The sequence below is a fragment of the Podarcis melisellensis genome (assembly GCF_964234715.1).
Source record: "Podarcis melisellensis genome assembly, chromosome: 8".
NCBI lineage: Eukaryota > Metazoa > Chordata > Lepidosauria > Squamata > Lacertidae > Podarcis > Podarcis melisellensis.
The window spans coordinates 53266877-53292263 of NC_138540.1; the positions used below are offsets into that span (position 1 = coordinate 53266877).

At 45.7% G+C, this 25387-nt stretch overlaps 2 protein-coding genes across 6 annotated transcripts in view; one reads left to right on the top strand and one right to left on the bottom strand.

The window, feature by feature from the left end:
• The window catches only part of COG4 (component of oligomeric golgi complex 4), an 18347-nt gene extending 1139 nt beyond the window's left edge, over positions 1–17208 (bottom strand). The window contains exons 1-18 of one of the 2 annotated variants that reach the window (XM_081921110.1): positions 17010–17207; positions 14747–14829; positions 14537–14651; positions 13171–13345; positions 12367–12560; positions 11857–11962; positions 11306–11463; positions 10183–10241; positions 8801–8934; positions 7790–7908; positions 5739–5905; positions 4791–4956; positions 4101–4163; positions 3146–3262; positions 2319–2411; positions 1468–1551; positions 1174–1275; positions 496–624 (exon numbers count right to left, since the gene is read on the bottom strand). In XM_081921110.1, the coding sequence (XP_081777236.1) occupies positions 496–624; positions 1174–1275; positions 1468–1551; positions 2319–2411; positions 3146–3262; positions 4101–4163; positions 4791–4956; positions 5739–5905; positions 7790–7908; positions 8801–8934; positions 10183–10241; positions 11306–11463; positions 11857–11962; positions 12367–12560; positions 13171–13345; positions 14537–14651; positions 14747–14829; positions 17010–17171 (2226 nt within the window). In that variant the 5' untranslated portion in view covers positions 17172–17207. Of the gene's footprint in view, positions 1–495; positions 625–1173; positions 1319–1467; positions 1552–2318; positions 2412–3145; positions 3263–4100; positions 4164–4790; positions 4957–5738; positions 5906–7789; positions 7909–8800; positions 8935–10182; positions 10242–11305; positions 11464–11856; positions 11963–12366; positions 12561–13170; positions 13346–14536; positions 14652–14746; positions 14830–17009 lie in introns of those variants that run through there. The other variant, XM_081921111.1, reaches the window with a different exon arrangement.
• A 1123-nt stretch (positions 17209–18331) lies between these two features.
• The window catches only part of SF3B3 (splicing factor 3b subunit 3), a 30619-nt gene continuing 23563 nt past the window's right edge, over positions 18332–25387 (top strand). The window contains exons 1-6 of one of the 4 annotated variants that reach the window (XM_081921092.1): positions 18332–18454; positions 19588–19693; positions 20277–20603; positions 21746–21918; positions 23074–23215; positions 23901–24013. In XM_081921092.1, coding sequence (XP_081777218.1) covers positions 19624–19693; positions 20277–20603; positions 21746–21918; positions 23074–23215; positions 23901–24013 — 825 coding nt within the window. In that variant the 5' untranslated portion in view covers positions 18332–18454; positions 19588–19623. Of the gene's footprint in view, positions 18455–18488; positions 18628–19587; positions 19694–20276; positions 20604–21745; positions 21919–23073; positions 23216–23900; positions 24014–25387 lie in introns of those variants that run through there. The other 3 variants (XM_081921093.1, XM_081921094.1, XM_081921095.1) reach the window with 3 other exon arrangements.

Sequence of the window (25387 nt, forward strand, 5' to 3'; positions counted from 1 at the left end):
GTCAAGTGAGTCAGCCATCCAGCCCTCTGCTCCTGCCTGTGCATCTGCTCTGCCTGCCTTGCTCTCCTGCTGCTGATTGCCCTTGACCCAGTGGGGGAGGGGAGAGACATTCTGCACTTGTTCAAAGGAGCCTGTTTTGAATTCTGGGAGCCTGGCCAGGCATCTTGGACCCTTTCTATAAAGCCAGGTGGAAGAAGCAGCAGTAGCCTCCACGGCTTTCATATTCCTGTGCTCTCCACAGCCCTGTGAGGATGGGATGCTGCTAGAGTGAGAAAGCAAGGCCTGTGACTTGCTCTCTACTGCACTGTTTTGTTGCCAGCTGGGAACATTAATAACAATTAATCTGTTCCTGACTCAGAGCACAGCAAATCCAAGGAGAGCTGGTGGGTTGTGGTGAGTAGAGCAAACGGGTCAGAGCCCACCCTGGAACATCTTGTCATTGCTTCCTGCTCCCTCCCCACTCCCAGTTCCCAAAGAGAGCAAAAGCCTGCTCACCCTTTCCAAGTTGAGGATGGTTGCCATCTGGGAGAGCCGGGCAAACTTGTCACGGATGGTCCACGTGGTCACTGTGGTGAGGTAGGCAATTAGGGAGCGCAGCTCTTTGTCAAACTGCAGCCCACCCAGCTGAAGAAGCCAAAGGAGAACAAGAGGTTAGGGGTTGCCACAGGTGTGCCACAGAGTGATGGAGAACATTCGGTCTCAGGTAATAAAGCCAAACCAAAGTGAAAATAAACGACACTGATAAAGCCCAGATGAGGCATGGCTTGGTGCAGCATAAATGGGCAGGGTGCCAGAAAGAAGGGGGCAGCTGCTTTGCTCTTCTTCTGATTCTGCTGCTGTGGGCTATTTTGAAGGTGAAGCCATAGAATATACCTCAAACCATGGCTTAGTCCACAGCAGCAGGACCAGAAGAGAAGCAAAGCAGATGCAATCTTCTCTCCAGGAATCTGCAATAGTTTAGATTCACATTGCCATGTCTCTTGTCAGCATTTGCTTTGCTTACAAGATTCAGCTTCTCAAACTGAAGCTGCTGCTTGCAGCAAGTGCTTCTCACTGTGAGAAACCCAGCTCCACTGAGAGAAGAGCAACGGGACACGAATTCTGAGGAGTGGCAAGAAGGGAGCAGTCAGGCTGCTGTCTCTTTGGCCCTTCTTGCTTAAGGTCTCTCCTTACCCTACTGAAAGTAGACTTGAGAACAACCTTCTCCAGTTCAACAGCAATGAGGGTGGTCATCAGGCTGGTCAAGCTGTCGTAGATCACCGGTGACAATCCTGCCTGAAGACAGAAAACAAGGGCTGCATCTCACAGGGCAATGTTACTGGAAAACAAGTGAGAGGGAAGAATTGAGGAGGGCACTAATGGCCCCCTCTATGTGGTACATCCACTTGCCTGTGATGTGTCGTCAGGGCCACAGGCAAGCTGGGTTACAAAAGAGTACATAACGCCTGCTCAGGGCCCCAAACACACCTTGAACTCTGCCATCTGCTGCTCCAGATTGAGGATGAATTGCTGAACCCAGGGGTCATTGGCCTCATAGTCATTGAACTCTTCCTACAATGGGAGAAGGATACAGATTGGGTCTCCCATCATTCCAGCACAAGCCCATGAATTTTTTTAAAGCTTTTTTATTCCAAATATACCAAAGAAAAAAAAGGAGGGAAACCCATATTAGTTTCCATTAACAAGAATAATCAATCAAAAAGGATAAGAATAACCTATCAAATTTAATTTAAACATATACATTAATGCAAGCTATCCATATGCCCAAATAGGTGTTCAAGCAATATTGTAAGATATATATTCAAATGTGAAAAGGGCAGTAAGATCTTCAAACCCCCGAATCACTGGTGGGCATTTATCCTTCCAACCTCTTTGTAGCTAGAAGGGCTCACAGGATCCCCTTCAACTGGCCCTGGCATTTTTAACCAAAGCATCTTCATCAGCACCTGGCAGGTTTCCCTGCAGTGTCACATGCAATTCTTCACTTCCTTTTAAGAGGCTGTTGCTTCCGCAGGCCGGAAGGCTTGAGGAAACACCCCCCGAGGATGGATTTTTAAAATTCTTATTCTGCCTCTCCAAGTGCTTGAGATGGTGCAAGATATAGTAAAAATAACACTGAAAGTTATTTTCTTTAAAACCCACAAGAGTACTTAAAACTACCAGCAGCATAAAAGAGAGCTGTGCCAGTCAGTTTTAGCCCAGCCATTCTCTAGCTTGCTGTTTTGGTTGTATTTCTCTGCTGGAAAGTAGGAGTTTGTTCCAACAGCCCCTTCTCTGTACCATCTGAGCAGTTCAAATGAGCAGACAGTAGGACTCACCTCTTCAATGTTATGGGAGACTGACAGGAAGAGGTTGATCCAAGGTTTCACCTGTGGCTTGATAGCTGAGTTAGTGAGCTCATTCAACCCTTCCTGTGGGGAAGCAGGTGGAGAAAAAGAGAAAACCTCTGTCAATCTACCAACATATTTAAAAACCAGGTACCAGAGACCTGTTCTTAGCCATTGCTGGCCTACATGTACCAACTTTGCTCAGGAGAGCAGCTGATAAAGGTGCAAATGAAACACAGGACTCCTCTGCCTCCAAAAGACAGAGGGAGATTGCTTGCAATTGCAGCAACCAAGGAGTGTAACAACACTGGGTAGCAGGCTTATGGCCACACGTATATACGCCTGAGTCTGAGTGACTCCTGCAGTGGAGGAAGGGATTGCCTCCCAATCATGGAGTCACAGCATGGCCACCTGCAATTTGAAGTGGCAAAGTCCTGGGAAGCCCCAGAGACAAGACACAGGTGCTTAAGGATGGGAAGGGGTGTCACAGCAACCTGTCAAGTACTGGTCTGGTCTTATATTGCTCTAGGTAGGTGCTGCCCCAGGCAGTCCCACAAAAGGCTTCCCACTCTGCAACATCATAGCCACTCTTCTGGATCCCACTTTAAGCATCAGCCAAATAAGATGTCTCTCCCTTTACAGTGAAGTTCTCATGCCTCAGAGGCTGAATGCCTCATGCAGGGCCCAAGCTTGTTGATTTCTGGAAATCAGAGGCAGCCTGCTGAGCAAACCATCACTAGGCAATTTTGTAAGACAGTCCTTGGGATTTGTCTGCTGAACGGAGCTAAGAGGCCATGTTCAAACATTGGAAAGCTTACCTGCAACAGATCTCGAAACTTGTTGGACATGGCAGCCATGTCTGAAAGACAGCTGTCAATCTTGGGTTGTGCTTGTTCACCCCCAAACCCCTGGCTAAGCAGCTTGGCACAGTCACTCTGTGTGAAAGCACAAAAGAACCTGAGGCACAGGAAGAGCCTTGTTTGTTACCAGGAGCAAAGGAGAAACATGACTGGTGATTGTGAGAGAGAACATAGTTAAAGAGAAGTTAAAGAAATGGCCTTTGAAGCTAGACTGGCAAGCAGGAAACAGTGGGCATTAGTGTAAATAAACACAGAAGAATCCTCTGCTCACTAACCCTCAGGAAGAAAAGAAGTGGGAGGATAGTCCAGGCCACAACTGTTTCAGGGATTGCCCCTGCCCTTCATCACTTTCTGGTAGCAACCCTGATCCAGGAAGCAGAAATTGCCCATTTCTGCCCATTTTTCTGCTGGGAACAACCAAAACAATTGGGGGAGGGGGCTGGCCTTAGAAATAGGTGGGAAGACTCTCTGCCACAACCCACTGTTTTGTGGGCTCAACACAGTATGTAAAGAGTAACATTTTAAAGGGCGAAGGAAAAAGAGGTAAGAGCTGAGGTGGGAGAGGACTTCACTGACAGCCTCTACCACTTCACGCCATGCAAACTAGCTAGGGCTAAGCAGGCAGTGGGCAGTTTAAACCCAGTAGCTTATTTTAACAGACATCTTATTGAGAAGTTTCATTAGTCTGTAATTTAAGTGTGTTTACCACCCTAAACTGCTGGGATGAGCCAGTTAAAAAGTTTAAGAAAATGAATCAATCTAGATAAAAGCTCCCAACTGCAGATTTGAGTCAGGCCAACAGGCAACCTCCCAAGAGCAAAGAGTGCAGACTAACAACGCTAACAACAGATAAGAGAAAGATGCCCTCAAGACCTTTCTTGGTAATCAGTGGTGGAAGGTCTGCTGACAGTACCTCCAGGGTCTTCTTTAGTGTCATGATGTTTTCACTGCAGATCTCCACATTGTTTAATGTCACCTAAAGAATGGGAGGAGGCAGAGAGGAAAGGGGGATCAGAATCTTGTGAAATTTGCTACTCCTGGGAAGATCCTTGCTGTGGGCACAATTAGGATTGGGCACGAAGAAGGACATAGCCAGATGCTCTCTTGAGACTTGCCACTGCTTGCTTGGCTAGTGGGTTAAGACAACCCACCTGTTTGTTTGTTTGGTTGGTTGGCTGCCTCCCTCCCTCTGGACAGAACACCGTGACCGACCTCACCACTCCCTCTCCATCCTGTTCACCTGGATGTAAGTACAACTCTCTTCATTGCAAATACAAAACCTTATTATACTTGACATTCATTCTTGGAGCCCATCACACTGACTTCTACTTGGTGACATCCATCCTTTCTCACCCAGTTACACTGCTCTGACACCATAGCTTAATCTTCCAGATCCTGGCTAATGCTTAATTAATAAATAATAATAATAATAATAAATAATAATAATAATAATAATAATAATAATAATAATAATAATAGAATTTATATACCGCCCTATACATGGAGGTCTCAGGGCGGTTCACAGAAAAGATCACAATGCTGGCTCCTATTCCTTCCCTATGTCTCCCACCTGTATTGCAGGTGTTTAAAGCTGCACACCCACCAGAAAGGACTGCTTGGCCTCATCTGTACTTTCAATGCCTTTGGTGTCAAACTTGCCCTGCTGAAGGCTGCTGTGCATGATGCTCACTGCGCTGGTCACACCTCTCTGGAAGTCCTGGAATGTGGTGGCTGGGAAACCCATCTTGAGTTTGTTGCACAAGACCTCCCTGGAAAGGGCAAGAGAGGAGATGGAAGTTGCCAAGATGTCCTGTGAGATCTGACTGCTTCCAAGTCACTGTCATACCACGCTGGGCAAAGGGGACAAAGGCAGTGAACTGCTCCAAGGCTTTCCTTCCTCCCAATTCTTCCAGTCATTGCCTGCCACCCTCCTACTCCCAACCTTTATTTAGAACCAGCTTCTATTTCAGCTGCTCATCAGCACATGGAAGTGACATACACAGTTCCCAAGAGGGCTCAGATAATAAATATTCTGCTCTCTTGCCCAGGAATATTCTTGAGGCACTTGGGCATCCATCCCCACAGCATCTGTTCACTGCATGCCAATGAAGTGCCCCATAAGTCACAGCCCTTCTTGTACACAAAAATGGCCAGGAATCTGGAAGGCTGCAGTATGAAGAAGCCAAGGAATTCTGCATGTAACATTTGCCATTGTGGAACTAGACATGATGGGACCCTTGTGTCAAATTCAGAATTTCACTCTCTGCTCAAAGAAGAGGCTAGCCTGCTCCTCTCTGCTGCTCCTCTTGAAGCCTTTCACAGAAAAGAGGCTGGAAGTTGACTGCCCTTTCAAAGGGGGAGACAAAAGCTTAGGAAGCTTGGAGCAGATACTTACAAGGCAGGTAGGAACCTGCACCTCATGGCGCCATCTGGTGGAGACCAAGGAGGCCAAAAACCTATGTGCTGAAAATCTGTAACCGTAAGCGCTATATTAGGTGAACTGCCTGGACCCCCGCAGTCTAGGAGGGCCAAAAAGCTTCACACCACACACCTGAAATCTGACTCCAGCTCCGTGATGGAGTGGTTGATCATAGCACAGAGACAGTCAATGCTGGAGCTGGAAAGAGCCCGCCCAATGCACTTCTTCACGATATAGAAGACATCATCCACCATACTGGAGGTCAGCTGACCCTTCTCACATGTGTCCATAGCAACAGCCTGGCAAAGAAATCAACACACATCAATGACTTCCACAGAACACCTATTTTGGTGCAGCCGCACTGGCTACCTGCATGTTTCCTGGCCTAATTCAAAGTGCCTGTTTTCACCTATATGATTCAAGACCTCGCTGGAGTCATTGATCTTCATCTGAGCCATTCTCTGGATGCATTCTTTGAGGGAGATTCAGAGAGAAGGAACAAGGGAGAGCATGGCCTTTTCAGCCCTGGTCCCAGTCTGTGGAAGCCTGTCCCCAGTGAGGTCTGTCTGGCACAGTCAACAACATACTTCAGGTGCCAGGTTAAAACTTGTCTCTTCTACCAGGGATATGACCTAGTATGACACCTATTTGATTGCATGCTCTTCCTGCTGAGGTTTTTGGTTTTTCTGCTGGACTTGATTATAGGTTAGCAGAATGGTTTTACTGAAATGTATTGCCTTATATGTTATGTTGTTCAACCTTTAGTAAGTCACTTAGAGTAAGTCAAGTAAATAAAGAGGGCCAACAAGACTCTTCACGACCTGCAAAGCCAGCTGATCATGAACTGCTCTGGCAGGCAGGTGCGCCCTCCAGACATGGGCTGTAGTAAAGTTAGTACTTCCCTAGTAGCTGTTCTTTGGTCAAGTGGAAAGTGAGGCCTTGTGAGAAACCAGTAAGAATTATGGGAGCCGTCCTGTTGCTTTAATCCGTGGACTTGTTGGCCCCAAGGGCGTGAGAGGTTTACTATGGGAAAAGAATTCTCTGGCTCAATTGAAGGTCTGACACCTGGGTTCAAAGTTATGCACATACCCTCTGTGGTGTTATCTTTAATTGCTTAGGAATGTGCATCTGCCTAAGCACCACCAATCTCCATGGGAAGGGAGGAAACACCTTGATCTAGGCTCTGGAATCTTAATTGGTTCAGGTGCCACAAGTTAGAATTATTAACCCACAAGCTGGTCATTGGACAATTCAAATGTAATCAAGAGTTTTGATTGGTCCTGGGGTTTCTTATTCCACGTGCAAATTATGGATAAAAGATATTGAGAATGGTTTAAAAGCGCTCTGCAATTCGCAAAATCGCTCGGCTGCTAATGTCCACCAAAGCAGCAGTCCTTTCGTATTTTGTTCTTGTGTGATGAAGAAGGACTTTGAACTGTTCTATCTTTGCTTTGTATAGAAGTAAGTATTAGCTAGCTATATTTTACAACGTTCTTATTTTTCTCTGTACTTGTAATTCACAAAAAGATGTGCCTGCTTATTAGCATGTTCTTTATGTTTTTTTAAATAAATTTTAAGAAAGAAAACTTCCTCTTGTATTGTGTGTTCCTATCCGGGGGAATGGCTAATTTCAACGCCTAGACTTCTTGGTTGCGCTCTACCAAAGGATTTCTGCCTGCAAGCTTGTGGAAGCAACTTGTAGTTTGGGGTTAGCCGGTAACAAAGGAGCACAGCTGACTCCCTTGAGCTGTGGCTTCTGGTAACCCTGGGTCAAGGGAGTGGTGGCAGCCCTACCAGTTCTATTTTGTCCTGTTTTTGGAAAAGTAAACGGGCTTGCCAGCCTTGCTCCAGAAGCCTGTTCTGGCCAGAGAAACAAAGACAGGTGAGGGAGGGGCAAGTGGCTGGGCGCCCGATTACCACATGGGCCTTCCAGAATTTGCTGTGCCTGAAGAATAGAGGATATTTTTTAATCTATGAAGAGAATTTCAAAGGGGTCTCAAAACCATAACAGTCCTTTCTGGTGCTCACACTATAGGCAATTCAGAAATCCCCAATGTTACACCGCACAGGAATTTTCAGAGCTCAGTCAATCAGAAGGGCCTCAATCCACTATGATGCACTCAGTACCCTAAGATTCAACTCAATATCCCCCCCATCCTGAAAAGGAGGGCAGCTTCCCCTACCTTGTTGACAGTCTCCCTCATGAAATACTCCTCCATGGTAATATAATAGCCAATCAGCTCCTGCATGGCGCAGCTCAGTAAGCAGTTGTTCAGCAGCTTGTCCAGGCACTTCTGATGCTCTGTGGAGTACAAGCAGAGAAGCAGGCCATGGGCTGCAGTAACAAGACACCAGTCCAGCTCCTTCTGAGCAACTGCAATTTCCTGCACACAACATTCCCCACCCCTGGTAAGTCACCCACTTTGTATTGCAGTCAACAGGAGGAAATCAAGAACAGTGGAATGATGCTCACACAAGACTTGGGCCAGGGGGGAAAATGCACTCAGAATGAATTAGGCAGCAGGTTTTTGGAAGGCTTCCTTAGATCCTGAGGCAGGAGTAGGAGCTATGGACTGCAAGCTCTGACTCTTTCCCAATATCAACACCAAGCAGCTTGTAAGCCATTTCCACACCCTCTTTGGTAACCACAGCCCAAGGGAACACAACCTTCTTGGCAGGACTGAAGTTGCAGAGGTGAGGGGGTGGGTTGAGCAATTCCTTAGTCCTGCTCTATACTTTCCTAAAATGTTAATGCCTCTTGCCTGCCTGGGTGGAGGCTTGAGACAGATATGTCTGAGTGTGCCTGGAGAAATCTTGTGCTGTTTGTTGCATGGCTGGAATTCAGCCAGATGTACAAAGGTGAGAGTCATTGTTACTCTGCCCACTTCCATCCCAACCCTACCCACATTGGCACATGAATCTTGGGAAATCCTGCCTGATCCAGAGCCCACAAAGCATGGCCAAGGAATCCTAATAGTTCAATCCTAACCATACCTACTCAGAAGCAAGTCCAACTGAATTCAATGGGGCTTACTCCCAGTAAGCGGAGTTAGTAACGCAGCATAATTTGTTAACTTATTATTTCTGTTGTGAAATCTTGCCCATTACAACAAGCTCATCTGGGAAGCCAAACCAGCCACAAGTCAAAGAGCATCTCAGATTTGGTTTTGTGCAAGGAGCATTTAAGTTTTCACCTTGCTTCACATCCTCTGAAGCCATGGAATCTCCCACCTCAAAGTCAGAGATGATGCGCCTTCTAATGAATCTCAGATACAGCTCACTCCGTGCATTCATCAAGGTAACCTCTGTTAAAATGGGGTCAAGTTCCCTGTGAGAAGAAAAGTGACAGTCAATAGCAGAACCACTGAGAAAGCAGGCATTTCACAACAAGATGAGGTGATAGAACAAAGTCCTAAGACAGCTCTGAACAGCCAGCAAGCTCATGTTGGAATCCTGAAATTGACACATGTAAAACAATGCTTCCCGTCAACAAACAAATGTTTGCAGATGTAGAAATGTAGCGCCATGAGCCATTCTGGGACAATAAGGCTGGCTTTGCCATTTCCTGTCATGCCAATGATTTGTGGTTTTTGTTTACCAGTGCTGTGAAAACCTGTTCCTCATAGCAGAGGAACAAGCTTAAGGGGAGGCCGTGCTGTTCCTGCAAGGAAATTGGTTAATAGCTGTGCATTTGGGTTTGGCAGGAGCAAGAATCCCTAGACACCTCAGCGTAGTCATCAGCTGGGTGACTAAAACTTGAGCTTAGCAATGACCAGAGACAAACTCATAAGGTAGGTAAAACTTGCCACAGCAGCTCTGGAGAGTGGGTTTTAAACTGGTTTTAAACACACAACACACACACCACACACACACACACACAACTTCCTTTCCAGAGAGAGATGCAAACCTCTGGCTGCTGCAAATTGCCTTCAATCCTATAAATTCACCCAGCTAATTGAACAACTCAAGCAGAGAAATGTAATACCAGCCAGGCCTTAACCTAGATTGGAACAGGGTCCAGTTAATGGCCAGTCTTCAACAGAGCCAGCAACTGCCACAACCCTTTTGAGTACCTTCCTGAGAAAGCATTAGCAACCAAGTGGTAGTTGTCATAATCATTTGCTCCAGGGTGTAAGTCACCTCATAAGTCCCTGGCCTGCTCATCCTCACCACTTTACATTCTTACCTATTCTAATCCATTCTTCCCCCTTTTCCATTCCAATTTGCAGCTTATATGATCACTCTCTGATGCAAATGGTTCCATCAAACACACAAATACTGTACAACACAATTCCATCTCGTGCAGTCTTCCATTGTGAGACAGGCCAGGGGAGAAAGCAGGTGATCCCCCCTAATCTATGAAAGAGCCTCTGCCTCCTAGTGGACAGGTGTCTGGCCCATTGGGTGGTGACAAAGGAGAACACACTGGATGGCATCACAGAGGGAGAACACACTAGTTTCGTAAGACTGGGCCTGGTCCTTTCCAGGATACCCTTGGACATTTAAGTGCCAGGTCAAACCACAATTTCCCACAATGAAAAAGAGTTGTGGCTGAAAAGCAGGAAGGAAAGTTTACCTTGGCTCAATCTTTTCCGCAACTGAACTCCTCATCATGCTGTTCTGAACATGCTGAAACTGCAAGCGTAAGAAGTAGAGAGCTGTTAGAAATCTCTTTTCTGCTTGTTGACTCCTAAATTACCAGACTCCTCCCGCTGGAGCAGTAATAAGGCAACAGGTAGAGGGAAGGAGAGCTAAGGATGACCTCTTCATTCCATACCCAAGGGGAATTTACATAGGAGTTAGAGAGAGATCAGAAACAGAAGGATGCTGACAGAAGCTTTTGAAAGAAGCATTAAAAAGAAAAGAAAAAACACACTAATAAGCAAACCCCAGAAGTATTTGCTATGTTGGACAACAGGAGTCTACAGGGAAATCATCACCAAGCCTTAGAGCATGACTCAGCACAGAGAGAGAGAGATAAACAGAGAAACAGAGACAGTGAGCAAGCTCATTTATTTGCTGGGCCCTGAAGCTCATTGGGTGGCCTTGGACAAGCCAGCTAAACTGACACACAGGAGAGTTGGAAGGCAATGGGTAGCATCGTTACCCATTGGTGTACATGGCACATTGCAGAGTTAATAACTTAGGGACTACAGGAAAAGTCACTCACCTTCTGACATGCCTTGAGTGAGAGGGAAGGGGAGGGTGTGGGCTGTGGCTGCAGAGAGCTGCAGACATTTGAGGACACTTTTCTGTGTGGAACCTCAAGACCCTTTAGGCACCTCGGTCTGGGTACACTGGGTGGCCACACTCTGCCCTGATTCTACCCCATTTTGCAGATGGGACAGAAATAGTGACAGCCACCACTGGGATGTTGTAAAAATTGAACCAACAGGGATTGAAGGTATACAGCAGGCAGGACGGGGTGTGTGGGTGAGAGTCACTGGGGCCACTAGTAATTAGAGCATTTGAGCTCCCTAACCAGCCAAGAGACTAGCCTTCTGCACTGCCACCACCAGTAAGAAAACACAGATGATCCCAGCAGCAGCCCACAATATGAGGTCTGCATGTGCTGTTCCCATTGTTACTAGCCACATAAAGGGCACTCTTGCACCAGCAAACTCAAGAGAAGCCTCATGGAACTGGCTCAAAGTGGGTTCCTCCATGTCTTCCTCAGGCCACACTGGCAAGTCTCTCACCTGTCTGTGATAGGATCTCTGCTGGATAAACTTGTCCACAACCTTTTCTACCTGTCGATCACATTCTGTCTGTAGGTGCTTAATCAGTGTATAAAGCCTGCCTGGTCCATAGTAGGTCTCCACAATGGGCTGGTGGGTCTCCACAATACGGGCAATCCCTAGAAGAAGAAAAAACAGGTGATATGAGACTGTTTTACAGTGCTCCAAAAAAAGCTGCTGCCCCATCCTGTGAGGACAAAAGGATCATTCTAAACAGAAGCCCAAGGCTTTCCTTCAACACTTCACTGCTTGTGCAATGCTGTCAAGACAGCATCCTGTCTCTAGTAATATGGGGAAGGGCCACAGCTCAGTGGTAGAGCATCTGCTGGGCATGCAGATGCCTCCAGTCAGTCCTTAATGGCATCTCCTAGTAGGTCTGGGAACACATCTCAACTGAAATCATGAAAAGTCCCTGGCAGTCAGTATAAGCAGTACTGAATTAGATGGACCAATGGTTTGACTTAGCATAAGGCAGATATTCTAAGGTATTCTCAATGGCGGCAGGGGGTTACCTTCAAAAAGTAGGGTCAGCGTGTCTGCAAAGATAGCTGCAGCTCTACGGTCACTCATGTCTGTCTTCATCACCAACTGCAGGTTCTCCTCTGCTTTATTTGCAACCTGAAAAAAATGGAGACTTTTAGCCTATGTTATCCCACAGCCTCAGTCAAAACTCTTGTAAGGACAATCCTCCTGGAGGAGCCTTTTTTAAAATTAAGATTTTGTTAATCAATCAATCAATCAATCAATCAATCAATCAATCAAATCTTTACAGCAGTCCAAGCTGGTGGCCATCACTTTTGCAGATAATTCCATAGTTGAATTATGTGTTACGTGATGGATATGAGGCTGCTTGTAACTGCGCACACATCTACTGTGTTGCATCCTCACCCATCTTTTTTCTAAACTAAAAAGTCCCAGTTTCTATAAGACTGACCCACTAGAACAGGAGCAATGGCTCAACCCCAAGAAGCTCAGAATGCATCTCAGCTGCAAATGAGCAGCAGCTCTCAAGCTACTCTTACCTGTTTGCACAGGTACTCGGAGAATTTACTGAGTCCTTCTTCATGCAAGCCCAGCAGAGGAAATATCTTGAAAAAGCGCTCCACTTGGGGCAGGTCTTCCTGTTTTGTGGCAATGTCAAATTTCTCAGTCACAATCACCTTCAGGCGCTGCTCTGCCTCCTGCAGAAGCTTCAAGTTGGCCTCAATTATGCTGCCTGCCCAGAAAGGAGAGTCTCAGTATCATTTCTATGCAATGGCTCCGTACTTAAGGAAGAACCTCCCCTCAGAGGTGGGTCACACATCAATATTATCACTTTTAAAAAATGCTCCTTTTTGTTCAGACCTTGGAAGGGCACTGTGATTTGCTTCTGCTGGTTATCTTTTTATTTCATCCCTGTTGACATTCAATCTTACTTTTAATTAGGATTTATGATGGTTCTGTATTTATATACTGTTTATTGTGTTTTTAAAACATGTGTCATGCCCTGCCCTGAGACCCTTGTGTGAACCGCTAGGATGTTATAAATATGTGAAATAAGATAAGTGGAATGAAAGTAGGAGAAGTTTAGGCAGCATTTGTTCGTAGTGACGAAGTTGGCTTTTGTTCACTTTTACTAGTAACAACAGAAATCATCACAGAAACACAGAATTGAAGGATGACTCTGGGTGTATTCTGTAAAACCAAATGACACTTAATGTACTTCACAACAATCAGGTGCCTTTTTGGCTATTGTTAATATATTAGAATCCACCCCAAATATTGTTTTTACAGTGTAGGGTGGGATATTAGATACAATTAAATAAACCAATAAACATAATGAATACCTTCCCGGCCCTGCCTGCTGAGCTCAATGACAGATTTGTCCAAAGAAAGGTAGCGATGAATATGCGCAGCAGCCTGTTCATAATCTTCATTCCTCAGGGCTGTCTGGACTCCATCCATGCAGAACTTCAAGTCCAGAATGTCATCTGCTCTCTGGATGGCTTGATAGAGGCGATTCTGCCAAGAAGGGCCCCAATTAATTCCCCTCCAAAATTGGCAAGGCCAGGAGCAGAAGAGGCTAATGGAGACCACCACAACAGCTGAGGAAGCTACATATTATGATTTCCCAGCTGTGGGTGCTCCATGCCAATCCCACCAGCCAGATTGCTGCTCTGTGAGCATGCATTCAAGATATGACAAGCAGGGCCTCCAAGATCCAGCACAGCAGGAAAGAGTTCTCCAGGATGCAACTAGCCTGGCCACGATCACATACATTCGTCTCATCAAGGCTGGGCCAAAGCAGCACATGCCGCATCAGGATGTCTTTGAAAAATGTTTGGAAACGTAAGCTGAAGTTTTGACTGGGGCAAGCTTTTTTGCAGCTTGCTATTGCTATATCAGGTGTCATGGCTTCCAATGACTTCTTCTAAAGTACTAAACAGCTTGGAGGCAGACCATCTCTTCCCACAAGGGTCCTGCCCATCTACACAGGGGAGGCTCTGCTCTCAGCACCAAAAGGGTGCCTGGTGGGAATGCAGGGGACTACCATTGTCATGGCACTGTATGTGTGGCATTCCATGCCCTGGGAGATGAGATGGGCTCCCTTCCTAACAGTTTTCAGATGCTAAGCAATGACATTTTTGTTCCAACATGCCTACAATGCACCCTTTTCTTGCCTATCCCTGTAGTAACTCATATATTTGAATACCTTAGACCTAGGCCTGTTGTCTCTTTCCCCTTTCTGTGATCATAGCCCACTTTAACTCCAGGTTAAAAGTTCCCAACATGTCTCTTGATTATGCATGTGAAGGGATATGCCCATGTAAATGGAGAATATGTGGGAACAGTCATATTTGAAACAAGTGCATTTGAAACATTTCTGCAACCCTTGACAACTCTAATAAAAACCACATCTCAAAAACAGATGAGTAAAAGGGGACAGCCTTGTATTCTTATTTTTTATTGAATTTCTATACTGCCCTACTTATGAAGATCATGCGGTGGTTCACAATATAAAAACACAAAAATACATACCATGATAACAAACCAAAACAATACCCTCTCAATATTATTATTACTGTACAGGTATGAAAAGACCAGTGATGGGGGAGGGAAAGAGAAATTCCTCCTTAAATGTCGACAATCACACACAGCCATGTCATGGCAACCCAATCAGACTCAAAGCTCAGTAAGGCTTTATCTAGTTACCTTGGCAAGGTCAAGCTGTCGGACTTTGCTGCTGACATTCTCAGCCAGATTGCAGGTGAAGGTGATCATTCCAGCTAGCTGCTTTGCATCGCCTTCAATGAGCTGCAGGTTAGGACTGAAAACAAAGAAACAAGGGAAAGTAGGATGTCTGTTTTGGAAAAAGCAGCAACGATGCAGCACTGCACATACAGTATGACGATTGCTACTCACCCCATGCGATGAAGGGTAGCCATCTTGCTCTCCATGGAGCTCTGCTGTTCCAGAAGCATCTCCAACTCTTCTTCCACAGCTTTCTGAAAAACAGAAATATAATGCTGCAGGCATAATCAATGCCCAATTTGCAGCTTGTCCCTTTCAAGATCAATGGCAACGGCATGACTTAAGAACTCAATGTGACATCAGATCAGGGATCCAAGCAAAAGGTTGCTAATAGGGGTTGGGCACATCACATGCTCTATTCTGCATCCGTTTATCCTTTCCATGAAAGAGGGTATGCTTCCTCTCAAACAACAATGGAGTCCGTTACTAGATAAATGGAATATTCATCACTATCATATCCTACTCTTGAACTTCCAGAGGCAGATACTGCCCTGGAATGATCCATCAAGGCTCTTTTGTCTCCTTGGGTTCAGTACCTTTGCACACATGACCAATATTTGTTGCACATCACTAGCTCTGATTCTACCCAATCTTATGGCACAATCCACATTATGCTGGATTTGGGGTCCCCAACATAACGCCCATGGCCACTCCCTGTGGTGCACTCTGAGGACAACTGCACCTGCCCATGCATGCTTAACACTGTGTGGCTCTGCCAAGCAAACTGCAGGCATTCATGTGTCCTCTTCCCTTTCTTGGCCCAGAGAAATCCCTCTTAGGAAAGCAAGGTGGGGCAGCTGGAAAGAAAAAGGCAGGATCCTGTTACTACTACCTTTAGCTTTTAAAGAAGTGATATGGGTGTGTTCCTGGCTGTTTTTATATATATGTTACTTTTACTGGCTTTTATGTTGAGTGGGTAGGAATGTTTTGCCCGTATTTGAGTGGGTGGTGGTGGCAGTAGGCTTAGTGGGACTGTTTTGCCTTCTTTGTGGGGTTGTTTGGATTGCCTGTGTTTGAGGTTGCATACCTTTTGGTTGGTTGTTTTGGTAGGTTTGCTGATACCTCTTTTGCTTGTTTGGGGGGAGGTTGCCTCCCCTCTGACTTGCTTACGATAGTTTTCCCCTATAGTTTACTTGGGACAAGGTATTCTGTATATCACTAGTCTTTGAGTCTTTGCAGTGCCCACAACACTTTATTAGATTCCCAAATGTGTCCCAGGCCAAGAAAGGTTTGGGACTAGAGTACTGACGGTTGTTACAACATCCATCAAGAAACCGAAATAGACACTTGCTCAGATGCACCCAGGAATTTTATCTGTGGAATATTTGTGGCCCTATGACATTTTAGGTTTTCATCATTTTACCTTGTTTTGAGTTTTATGAGGGAGAGTCATGAGCATCTATTTAACCCACCCTTTGCCAACCATGCAGCCCCGACATCATTTGACCACATGTGGTGGGCAATAGGTTGGCGAAAGCTGGTCTCCCATTTTGAAGGAAGGAGAACCTAAGAGGGGTTTATGGCTCAGGCCAAAGGCAGCGCACAGAGTCCAGCATCCTTTCCTCACCATGGCCAACCAGATGCCCCAAAGGGAAACCCACAAACAGGGTATGGGTGCGACAGCAACTCTCCCCCTTGCAATTCCAGAAACTACTACTATTCAGAAGCATCGCTGCCTCTGACCATGGAAGCAGCACATAGCCATCCTGGATAATAGCCACTGAAAACTTCCATGAATCTGCCCAATACTCTTTTAATGCCCTCTAATTTAGTGCCCGGGACGCAGGTGGCGCTGTGGGTTAAAGCCTCAGCGCCTAGGACTTGCCGATCGAAAGGTCGGCGGTTCGAATCCCTGCGGCGGGGTGCGCTCCCGCTGTTCGGTCCCAGCGCCTGCCAACCTAGCAGTTCGAAAGCACCTCCGGGTGCAAGTAGATAAATAGGGACCGCTTACCAGCGGGAAGGTAAACGGCGTTTCCGTGTGCGGCTCTGGCTCGCCAGAGCAGCGATGTCACGCTGGCCACGTGACCCGGAAGTGTCTTCGGACAGTGCTGGCCCCTGGCCCCTTAAGTGAGATGGGCGCACGACCCCAGAGTCTGTCAAGACTGGCCCGTACGGGCAGGGGTACCTTTACCTTTACCTTTAATTTAGTGCCCACCCCTGCCTCCCGCGGAAGGGAGTTCCACAGTTTAGCTCTGTGCCGCGGGAAGATGGGGCTTTCTTTTGGGGGAAAGGGTGGCCTTGCCCGCCGCTTGCTTCTCCGTTCCTAACTTAAGGGGGGGCACCCTCGACAGGAGCGAGGCCCAAAGGGATACCGAGGCAGCCTAGTTCCGGAGTGACGGGGGCTGGGAGGGGGAGAATATAATCCAAGCCGCACCTCCTCCCCGCACAGGCGGCTGTAGGCGGCCTCCAGCTCCGGCAGGTCAGTGAGCGCCCGGATTTGCTCCATGGATAGCGAGGAGGATGAGGAAACAGAGGGTCCGGAGCCGCTGCCATCGCTCCCTCCCCTCAGGCCTGAACCGGCCGCCGACGCCGCCATTTTGGCCCCACGTCGTTCTAGAGATAAGAAAATTGAAGAGTCGCGCTCGATTAGCCAGGAAATGGCGCTTCCGGGCTCCTGAGGACACTTTTTTAAAAAAACATGGTACCCCCCCCCCCCCGCCCGGGCTCTAAGCGTAAACGGATCACAGAAAACGCGGGATGGCGGCTTTTGCTACTGATCTGTAATTAGATTTCTGCGCCCTCTTTCGCCCAGGAAGCTCACGGATCTCCTCCCACATTTTATTCTCACAACCACCCTGCGAGGTAGGCCTACAAGCTGAGAGGCAGCGATTAGCCTAAGGGCAGCCTCTGTCTTCCAAGGCTGAGCTGGGGCGTTGAAGCAGTCTCTGCCGCAGTCTCCCCTGGCTCTTGATGGCTGCAACGCCTGTTTGACTTCATTTCACTTTGTCTCTCGTCGCCTTTCCTCCAAGGGGCTCAAAGCGCTGTACGCAGCCTGCATGCTCCACGGGGGCTGCTTTATCCTCACAAAACCCCTGCGAGAGAGACGGGGACATGCCCGAGACCTCCCAAGTCCTGGTCTAACACGGTCACCAGGACCCCGCACCGGCTCAGTGCATTTTAGCCCAAGCGTTTCAACATAAAAACAATTTTATTCTTTATACGCCGCCCATCTGGCTGGGTTTCCCCAGCCACTCTGGGCGGCTTACAACATATATATAAACATCGTCAAACACCGAGCATTAAAAGCTCCCCGATACAGGGCTGCCTTCAGATGTCTTCTAAAAGAATACAAGCGGAGAATAAAACCCGCGAGGCAACGGAGCACAGCCAGACAAAGGCTGGCAGGAGAATGGACAGAAAAAACAGTGAAGCTCTTAGAAGGTGGGGAAAGCACAGCGTCCAAAAGTGAATCCGGCTTCCGGCGTCCGTGTATACGTCTACCCAAAATAGACTATAGCAGACAAATCGTCACATCCGGGAACATTAATATAGGTGCCTAAGCTATTGCCTGTGTCTCGGGGTGGGGGTGGGAAAACAACCACCAACAGCGGCGTTTCTATTGCAGAATAAAATGGTGAGATTATTTCCTGAGCAAAACAACAACAACTCTAGGCTAAAACGGGTGAAGTGGAACAGTCCAAGCCGCGCGGGGGTTGCTTCTGGCACGCCGTGGCCAGCCCAATCGCTCTGTTCCGCGCTACTTACGTGGAAGGACCCAAGGAGCGCGGGAGGCAGCTGAGGCAATGGCGGTGCTTGACTGCGGGCTGTGGAGGAAGTGAAGCAGCGGCAGGATCCGCCGCCATCCGCGCTGTTCCTGCGGTAAACGCTGCCAGATCCCTTTCAGAATTAGGCTGCAAATTCTCTAATCCCCGGCGGGAGGAGGTCATGGCGTATTTGTAGGCTGCCACGCTCGTGGTGTTACCGAGGCCCTTGAGTGGACCGTTGCTGGGCGACGCCGGTGCGGGCGGGAAAGAGCTCTGGACAAGCAGGCGGTGAGGGTGCCGCGCTTTGTACACTTCTCTGGACAATTTTGGCCGCATTTTCACTTTGCCCACTGAGGGGAGGGGGCGCCTAGCAGCAGCGGTAGGACGCGCGCTGCTTTTTCGCAAACCACGAGGGAGTTTTTCGTGCAGGGTTTAAGCCCGACCCTCCATTGTTTTAACCCACATAACTTGCAATACCAAGGCAGGTTTATTGTGGAGGGGGAAGCCCCGTTGAGCGGGGTGGCACTTACGTTTGAGTCAACGTGGAGAGGACGGTGCTGCTCTTTATTTGTAAGAGACTTATTTCTCTCCGTCCATCCTACTGCATGTGTACTCGAAAGTGAATGTGGTCAGGATTCATGCAGTCGTGCAGTCTTGTGCATGTCTACTCAGAAATAAGGCCTGCTAAAATTGTTCTTCCTGATCATGCCATACATCTTTTAAGTTGTCTAATACTTTTTAAAATAACTTTGGTGAGCTGGGCTTTAGTCCATAAAATCTTATATCATAAAAATGTTTTAGTCTTTAACATGCCACAAGATATTTAGTTGTTTTAGCTGCAGCAGATTTAATGGCTGCTACTCTGGGAATGTCTGCTCCGTTGTAATATGTGAATTTATTAAGTAACAAATTGTAAAAAGTGTTTGTATCCCCTCCAGTGAAACTGCAAGTTGATGTTGATTCATCATTAAAATTAGGAAACAAATATTTTCAGGGTGCCCGTTACTTTCAGTTTTAACACTTGGTTCCTTCATAAGAACATTTTGCTTTGTGGAAAGTGAGGAAGGAAAAACCACCTCGTTGAGGTTTTTCAGTCTGTGAAGTGTTCATATGAACCATCTTTCAAATGGGTTTAACGTTCAAGTTTTCTCCACCAGCTGGCATTTATGCTAATGTGTGATCAGAATTGAACAAGTTTAAAAAAGCACACACTGTAGTATATTAACTGCTTGGTGTTCCTTTTCTCAGCAGGTGAACTGAGGTGAAGTGATATCAATCGGCACCATGTTCCTTTATAACCTAACTCTGCAGCGAGCCACCGGGATCAGTTATGCCATCCATGGCAACTTTTCAGGTACTCAGTTCTGACTGAAAGCTTAGATGAAAGGTGAAAGCAAAGTCTGGTTAAATTAGACATAGCATGTATTTCTGCTGAAGTTGTATACCTGCAATTTTGTTTAGAATGGCAGAGATACTATTTCAGGATTCTTATAGAATATGGGATCTCAACTTTGTCATATTTTTCTGGGCCAAATAAACTAAGTTTTCTGAACCTCTTCAGACATCAGGCAGTGGTTAGGCTTGCAACGTTCACTTTTCTCCTTGGCTTATCAAAAGGCAAGGAAGGGCAAGGTTAAGTGGCCACACATCATGTATATGGATAGCAGAGCAATATGCTTTTGAAAAGTAAGCAACTTGTCTGCTGACCTCCAATTCTGATTCAAGATTTGGCATTCTGATTTCTGGTCTGCATCACAATTTCAGGACAACTACTTATGTGTTCTCTCTGTAAAAAGTGGTCACAACTCAGGTAGGGAAAACAAACCTACAAGGCACTTTTGAACTTGTAAGCAGCAATAGGAGGTTTGATAGAGAAGTGCTGATGCTTTGGCCATCTTCCTCTTTGGCTGATGATCAGGTTTTTCTTTTCTTTTTAGGTACCAAACAACAAGAAATTGTTGTTTCTCGAGGCAAAATCTTGGAGTTGCTTCGTCCTGATCCGAACACAGGAAAAGTTCATACTTTGCTGACAGTGGAAGTCTTTGGAATCATTCGCTCTCTCATGGCCTTCAGATTAACTGGTGGAACCAAAGACTACATTGTGGTGGGCAGTGATTCAGGTCGCATTGTTATCTTGGAATATCAGCCCTCAAAAAATGTGTTTGAGAAGATTCACCAGGAAACCTTTGGCAAGAGTGGATGTCGCAGAATTGTTCCTGGACAGTATTTGGCTGTGGATCCTAAGGGGCGAGCTGTCATGATCAGTAAGTTGGGATGGTTGTTTTCAGTGGTAGCTGTATAATACTGTTGAGTAACTGAATGGGAGAAATGATTTGGATAAGAAACATTGGTTGGTTTTTCTATTCTTGGTCTAGGTTTTGAAACCCCTCCAATCAAAAGTGCTTTTATTGGCGATCCCAGTGCAACTAGATCTGTGTTGCAAATGGGAACTGAGAAGTTGTGAGTTTCCTTAGGCCATCTAAATGAGTTTGTGGTTGAGTTGATATTTAGACCAGGGTTTCCCACTTTATACTCTTAGCCACTCCAGCTAGATTTACTCTCAGCCAATCAGGGTGATTCCATGTTACGAAGAATTTGTTGGAATGCAGCATAATTCAAAATACTTCCCTTCTATGCATTTGGTACTTGATGTGGTTATGTGTATGACTGCTGAAAACTGAACTAGAAATAGAGCTAAGTTTGCTTAATGGGATGTAAGTGGAGCCTTCTGTGGGTGTCAGTTTGAAGAAAAGCACTTAAGCCCCATATAACTGGTGCAACAGTTTTCTCTTCCCTGAAGTGATGATTAGGAATTCATGTCTCTTCTCTGACATAAGACGTGGAGACATTTGGATCTAATTCTGATCAGGTTCTCATCATAAATGCCCATTTTCTTATGCATGCATCATGCCATTTTTTTAAAGCTGAAATGTAATTTTGGGGTTTGATACAAATCTTAGTAGCTAAAGTAGATCTGTAAAAACATTGAATGTTGAGCATGGTTTTCTAATTGTTTACCATCCTGTGATGTGAAAAAAGTTGTCTTCAGGTGAGCCTCCACTGCCATGGCTATAAGATCATATGCAGCTACCTTAACGCCACTTTTCCTTTATATGGGGCTGCACTATGACAATGGCAGTTATGGCTCTTGTAGTCCAGAAGAGGATGGGTGTGCGAAACCCAATCCTGCTGTGGTTCAACTTCTAATGTTAAACTGGTTTAGTGTTACATCTGAATGCAACTACTGGTTCTTCCAACAGGAAAGTAGCAGGGGAAAACTGCTGTGTCTTGAGAGGGCTGCAAGGCCTGCTTATGCAAAAGTAGGGATTGGGCACCTTAAGCATTAAAGTGCAGACATCATCTGCTTCTGTAATCCTAATGTTCTCTCTGTCTAATCTCTTCATAGGTGCCATTGAGAAGCAGAAGCTAGTGTACATTCTGAACAGGGATGCTGCAGCCCGACTCACAATTTCTTCCCCATTAGAAGCGCATAAAGCCAACACCTTGGTTTACCATGTAGTTGGAGTAGATGTGGGGTTTGAAAATCCCATGTTTGCCTGTCTGGAAATGGATTATGAGGTATTGGGGAATTCGTCTCTCTGGTGACTTCCCTGCTCAACTGTGTGTCTCTTTTTAAAAAATGCAACTAACCTTGTTGACTCCTTTGTCAACAAAGTCAACTGTCCATCTTCAAGTTCTCCAATATGCTTAGTATGCCCTTCTTATAAATAAGCTGTCTTTCATCGTATTCTCCATAATACAGCAAAATAGAGATTTCTCTGGATGGCGTGGAGGAGGCCTCCAGTGCAACCATGGGTTAGGTCCCCACTATCAGAGTTAGGCAAGTCACATGACTGAGTACATAAACAGATCAGAAGGGCAAGGAGGGAAACAGGCCTTGGTGGGCAAGCAAGCAATTGCAGAGAGCAAATGCTCTCCAAAGGTGTCCAAGTCCTTGACTTTGGGCTTAGAACACAGCTTACGATCAGAGGACACCTCACCTGAATTTGTACTAGTATTTTGTTCTTAGTGGCATATTAATAGCAACAACAGTATTACTATTTGTTGTGTATATAGTGTCATTTATGCACCGGTATGATATATTCCTGTAACCTAAGAGATTTCTGTTCTAAAACAGACACAGGGAAACAGTAGAGGAATTGGGGAGGCAGGTGAAGAATGTGTGTTTGTTAATTATGTCAGCTCTGGATACATGTGGGACTGGCACTGTAAGACAGGAGTTGCATGGATGTCTGTTGAAGTGCTTTGCAGTGTTTTTATTGGTTAGTTTGATTATAAGTTTATATTAGAGGTCTCTGTACTGCCCTTCACCAAAATAGTCACAGGGTGGTTTACAAAGAACAAAACATAATTTTATTTTTTATAAGTAATTCTTATATATTATGTTCCATTGATTTTGTGGCAATAGGGTCAGTTGCTGCACCAGATAAACAGGCAGGTGGCAGACTGAATAATCCGTTTCTGAACTATTGGATATTTTAATTTTTTATTCCTGGCAGTTTTTGTTTCGGGACCTTCACTTACAGTGCAGGCAAACCTTTTCAGTCTGCTTTATTACTCTTAATTTTTTCATTTTATTATGAACATTTATATAGTATTCTTCAGTTGAAATTTCCAGGACAGCTTACGCTAAAAATGCATCTAAAAGTATGTTCTCTTACGAGGCAGAGTATGACACTAATTTATTGTTGGTACATGTATTGTTTTCCACAGGAAGCTGACAATGACCCCACAGGAGAAGCGGCAGCCAACACCCAGCAAACCTTGACATTTTATGAGTTAGATCTGGGTTTGAACCATGTTGTCAGGAAATACAGTGAACCCTTGGAAGAACATGGCAACTTCCTCATTACAGGTACTGCTACCATTTCCGTCCTTTTAGGGAAAAGGCTTTATCCTAAGATGTCAGAAAGAGAACTGCTTGAGACAAATGCACATTTTCTGTAGGCTCAAGCCATACTTGATGAATGAAAATTAGATATCCTTGATAGTTGCTTTTGTGCCATGCTTTACAAAAGTGAAACAAGTATTTCCACTCTATGCTCTACACTGGAAACCTAAAGTAGGTTAAAAAGTGGAGACCTCTGTTAGTAGGCAGAAATCATCAGATTCATGAAAGCTCACCATGTGTAACCCTCTCACTCCTGTGCTTTTCTTTGCTACCCTGATGATTGTCTGCACCTTAGCCCAAACCATGACATTTGTCTTACTGCAGCAGACATTCGAACACGAATACATTGCCACCAAGTAGTCTGGCAGCCAGGCCAATACTGGACAGGGCAGGATTGCCCGGAGGGCCAGCCAGAGTAGGAAAGCTGGCTTGCCAGCCAGTTGGGTAACACTGGATATTTGCAAGTCCCTTCTTGCTTTCTCTTCCTCTGCTTGAACACAGACCCCTCTTCAGCCTGAAAATGGTGGCAAACTTGTGCAGTTTTTTCTCAAGTGTACCTTGGGTAAACCAGTTCCACAAGAACCAGACGAAACTATAGATGGAGCTGCTCTTCTTCAGCTTCTTACGACATGTTTCTTTTATTTGTCAGTCCCTGGAGGTTCTGATGGTCCCAGTGGAGTGCTGATTTGTTCTGAAAACTACATCACCTACAAAAATTTTGGTGACCAACCAGATATCCGATGTCCCATTCCCAGGAGAAGGGTAAGGATCTTGTAGCCTTTTTCACCCTAAAGGAATATCCCAGTAGCATTCTCTGGGCAGCTGAAAAAATGGTTCACCTTTCAAGTTTGGCCAGAAAACGCAGCATTTGTATGAAGATGAATGCATTATTAACAAAGCTGTGTAGGCTCCATTGAGGTCCTTAGTGAACTTGGGCTTCCATGGAGTGGGGAGTGGGTCTTCCCATGCCACACCTTACTTGTTAACTCCTTTTCCATATCAGCTAGAAAGAGCTGGCAGCAAAAGGTTGACTTATGATTTTGCAAAATTCCCAAAATTCTCTCAATGCTTGCTAAGACTTTTAGGGACCATTAGGAATTTGAATCTATGTAACAATATATCTGAAGAGTCCACAAGGGACTGTGCTGCCTGAGCTAGGCAGGCAGGCCACCATTGCCACCTCCAGCAGCTGTGCTGGTAGACTTTGCAATAATTGTGGATGAGGTTGCTCTAGAAAGTGCATGCTCCATCACCACTTTGTCATAACTGTGGGAAATACTCTTTTTGCTTTCATCACAGCAAAATGGCAGCAATGCAAGCACTTTGCAGGGTGATCTTGCCCACTGTGCCTTATTCTGAGCAAGGTGTGAGATAGGCACCAAGGAGAGCATTTGGGTTATCCTTGCTTTATGGGAGGAAGGACCCAGTTGAATGGCTAGCAGTAGTGGCAGCTGGTGATGGAGGCAGGTCATTTGAGGGTAGGGGTGCCTAGTCTTCAGCCTGAGTTATGTGGTGTAGAGTGGCTCATTATAGGACCAGCCACAAAAATATTAATTTCCTAGTAGCTGAAACCATTATGATAGAAATTATTACTTAAATATGGAAGTTCTGCTAATTGTAAACTGAAAGTGAAAACGCTGTTGTGGCTTGATGTGATGAGTTGATGTCTCTTCTCTGATGCTTATTGTGGAGATGGCATTTCTTTCTGATCAAGCATTTTTGGTGATTACGTACTTGGTGCTGTGCAGGATACAGAAGACACTGTCTAAAGGTTTTTAAATTTCAAATCTATATTAGACAGTCAAGAGACATTACTGAGAGAGGGCTGTACCTCCCATCTGGTGGAGTTGGGGTACAGTCTCCTTTGTTGCTTTAGCCGTCAGGCAGCAACTACAAATGGTCCTCTTTCAGAGGGTGTTTGAGACCCTTGAGCTGCAGTTTTAAGGTTCATGTTTTTGTTGCACTGCAAACCATTGCTTTGTCTGTTCTTTTTGTTGGTAGTTTAATTTTATGTTTTAATGTTTACTTGTAAGGTCTCTTGAAGTGCTTTGACAAGAATTGGGAGATAGAATTAATTTAATAAATAGATCATGTTGGAAATTGATATTTGATGGGGTGGGGAGAGCTGGACCCAAG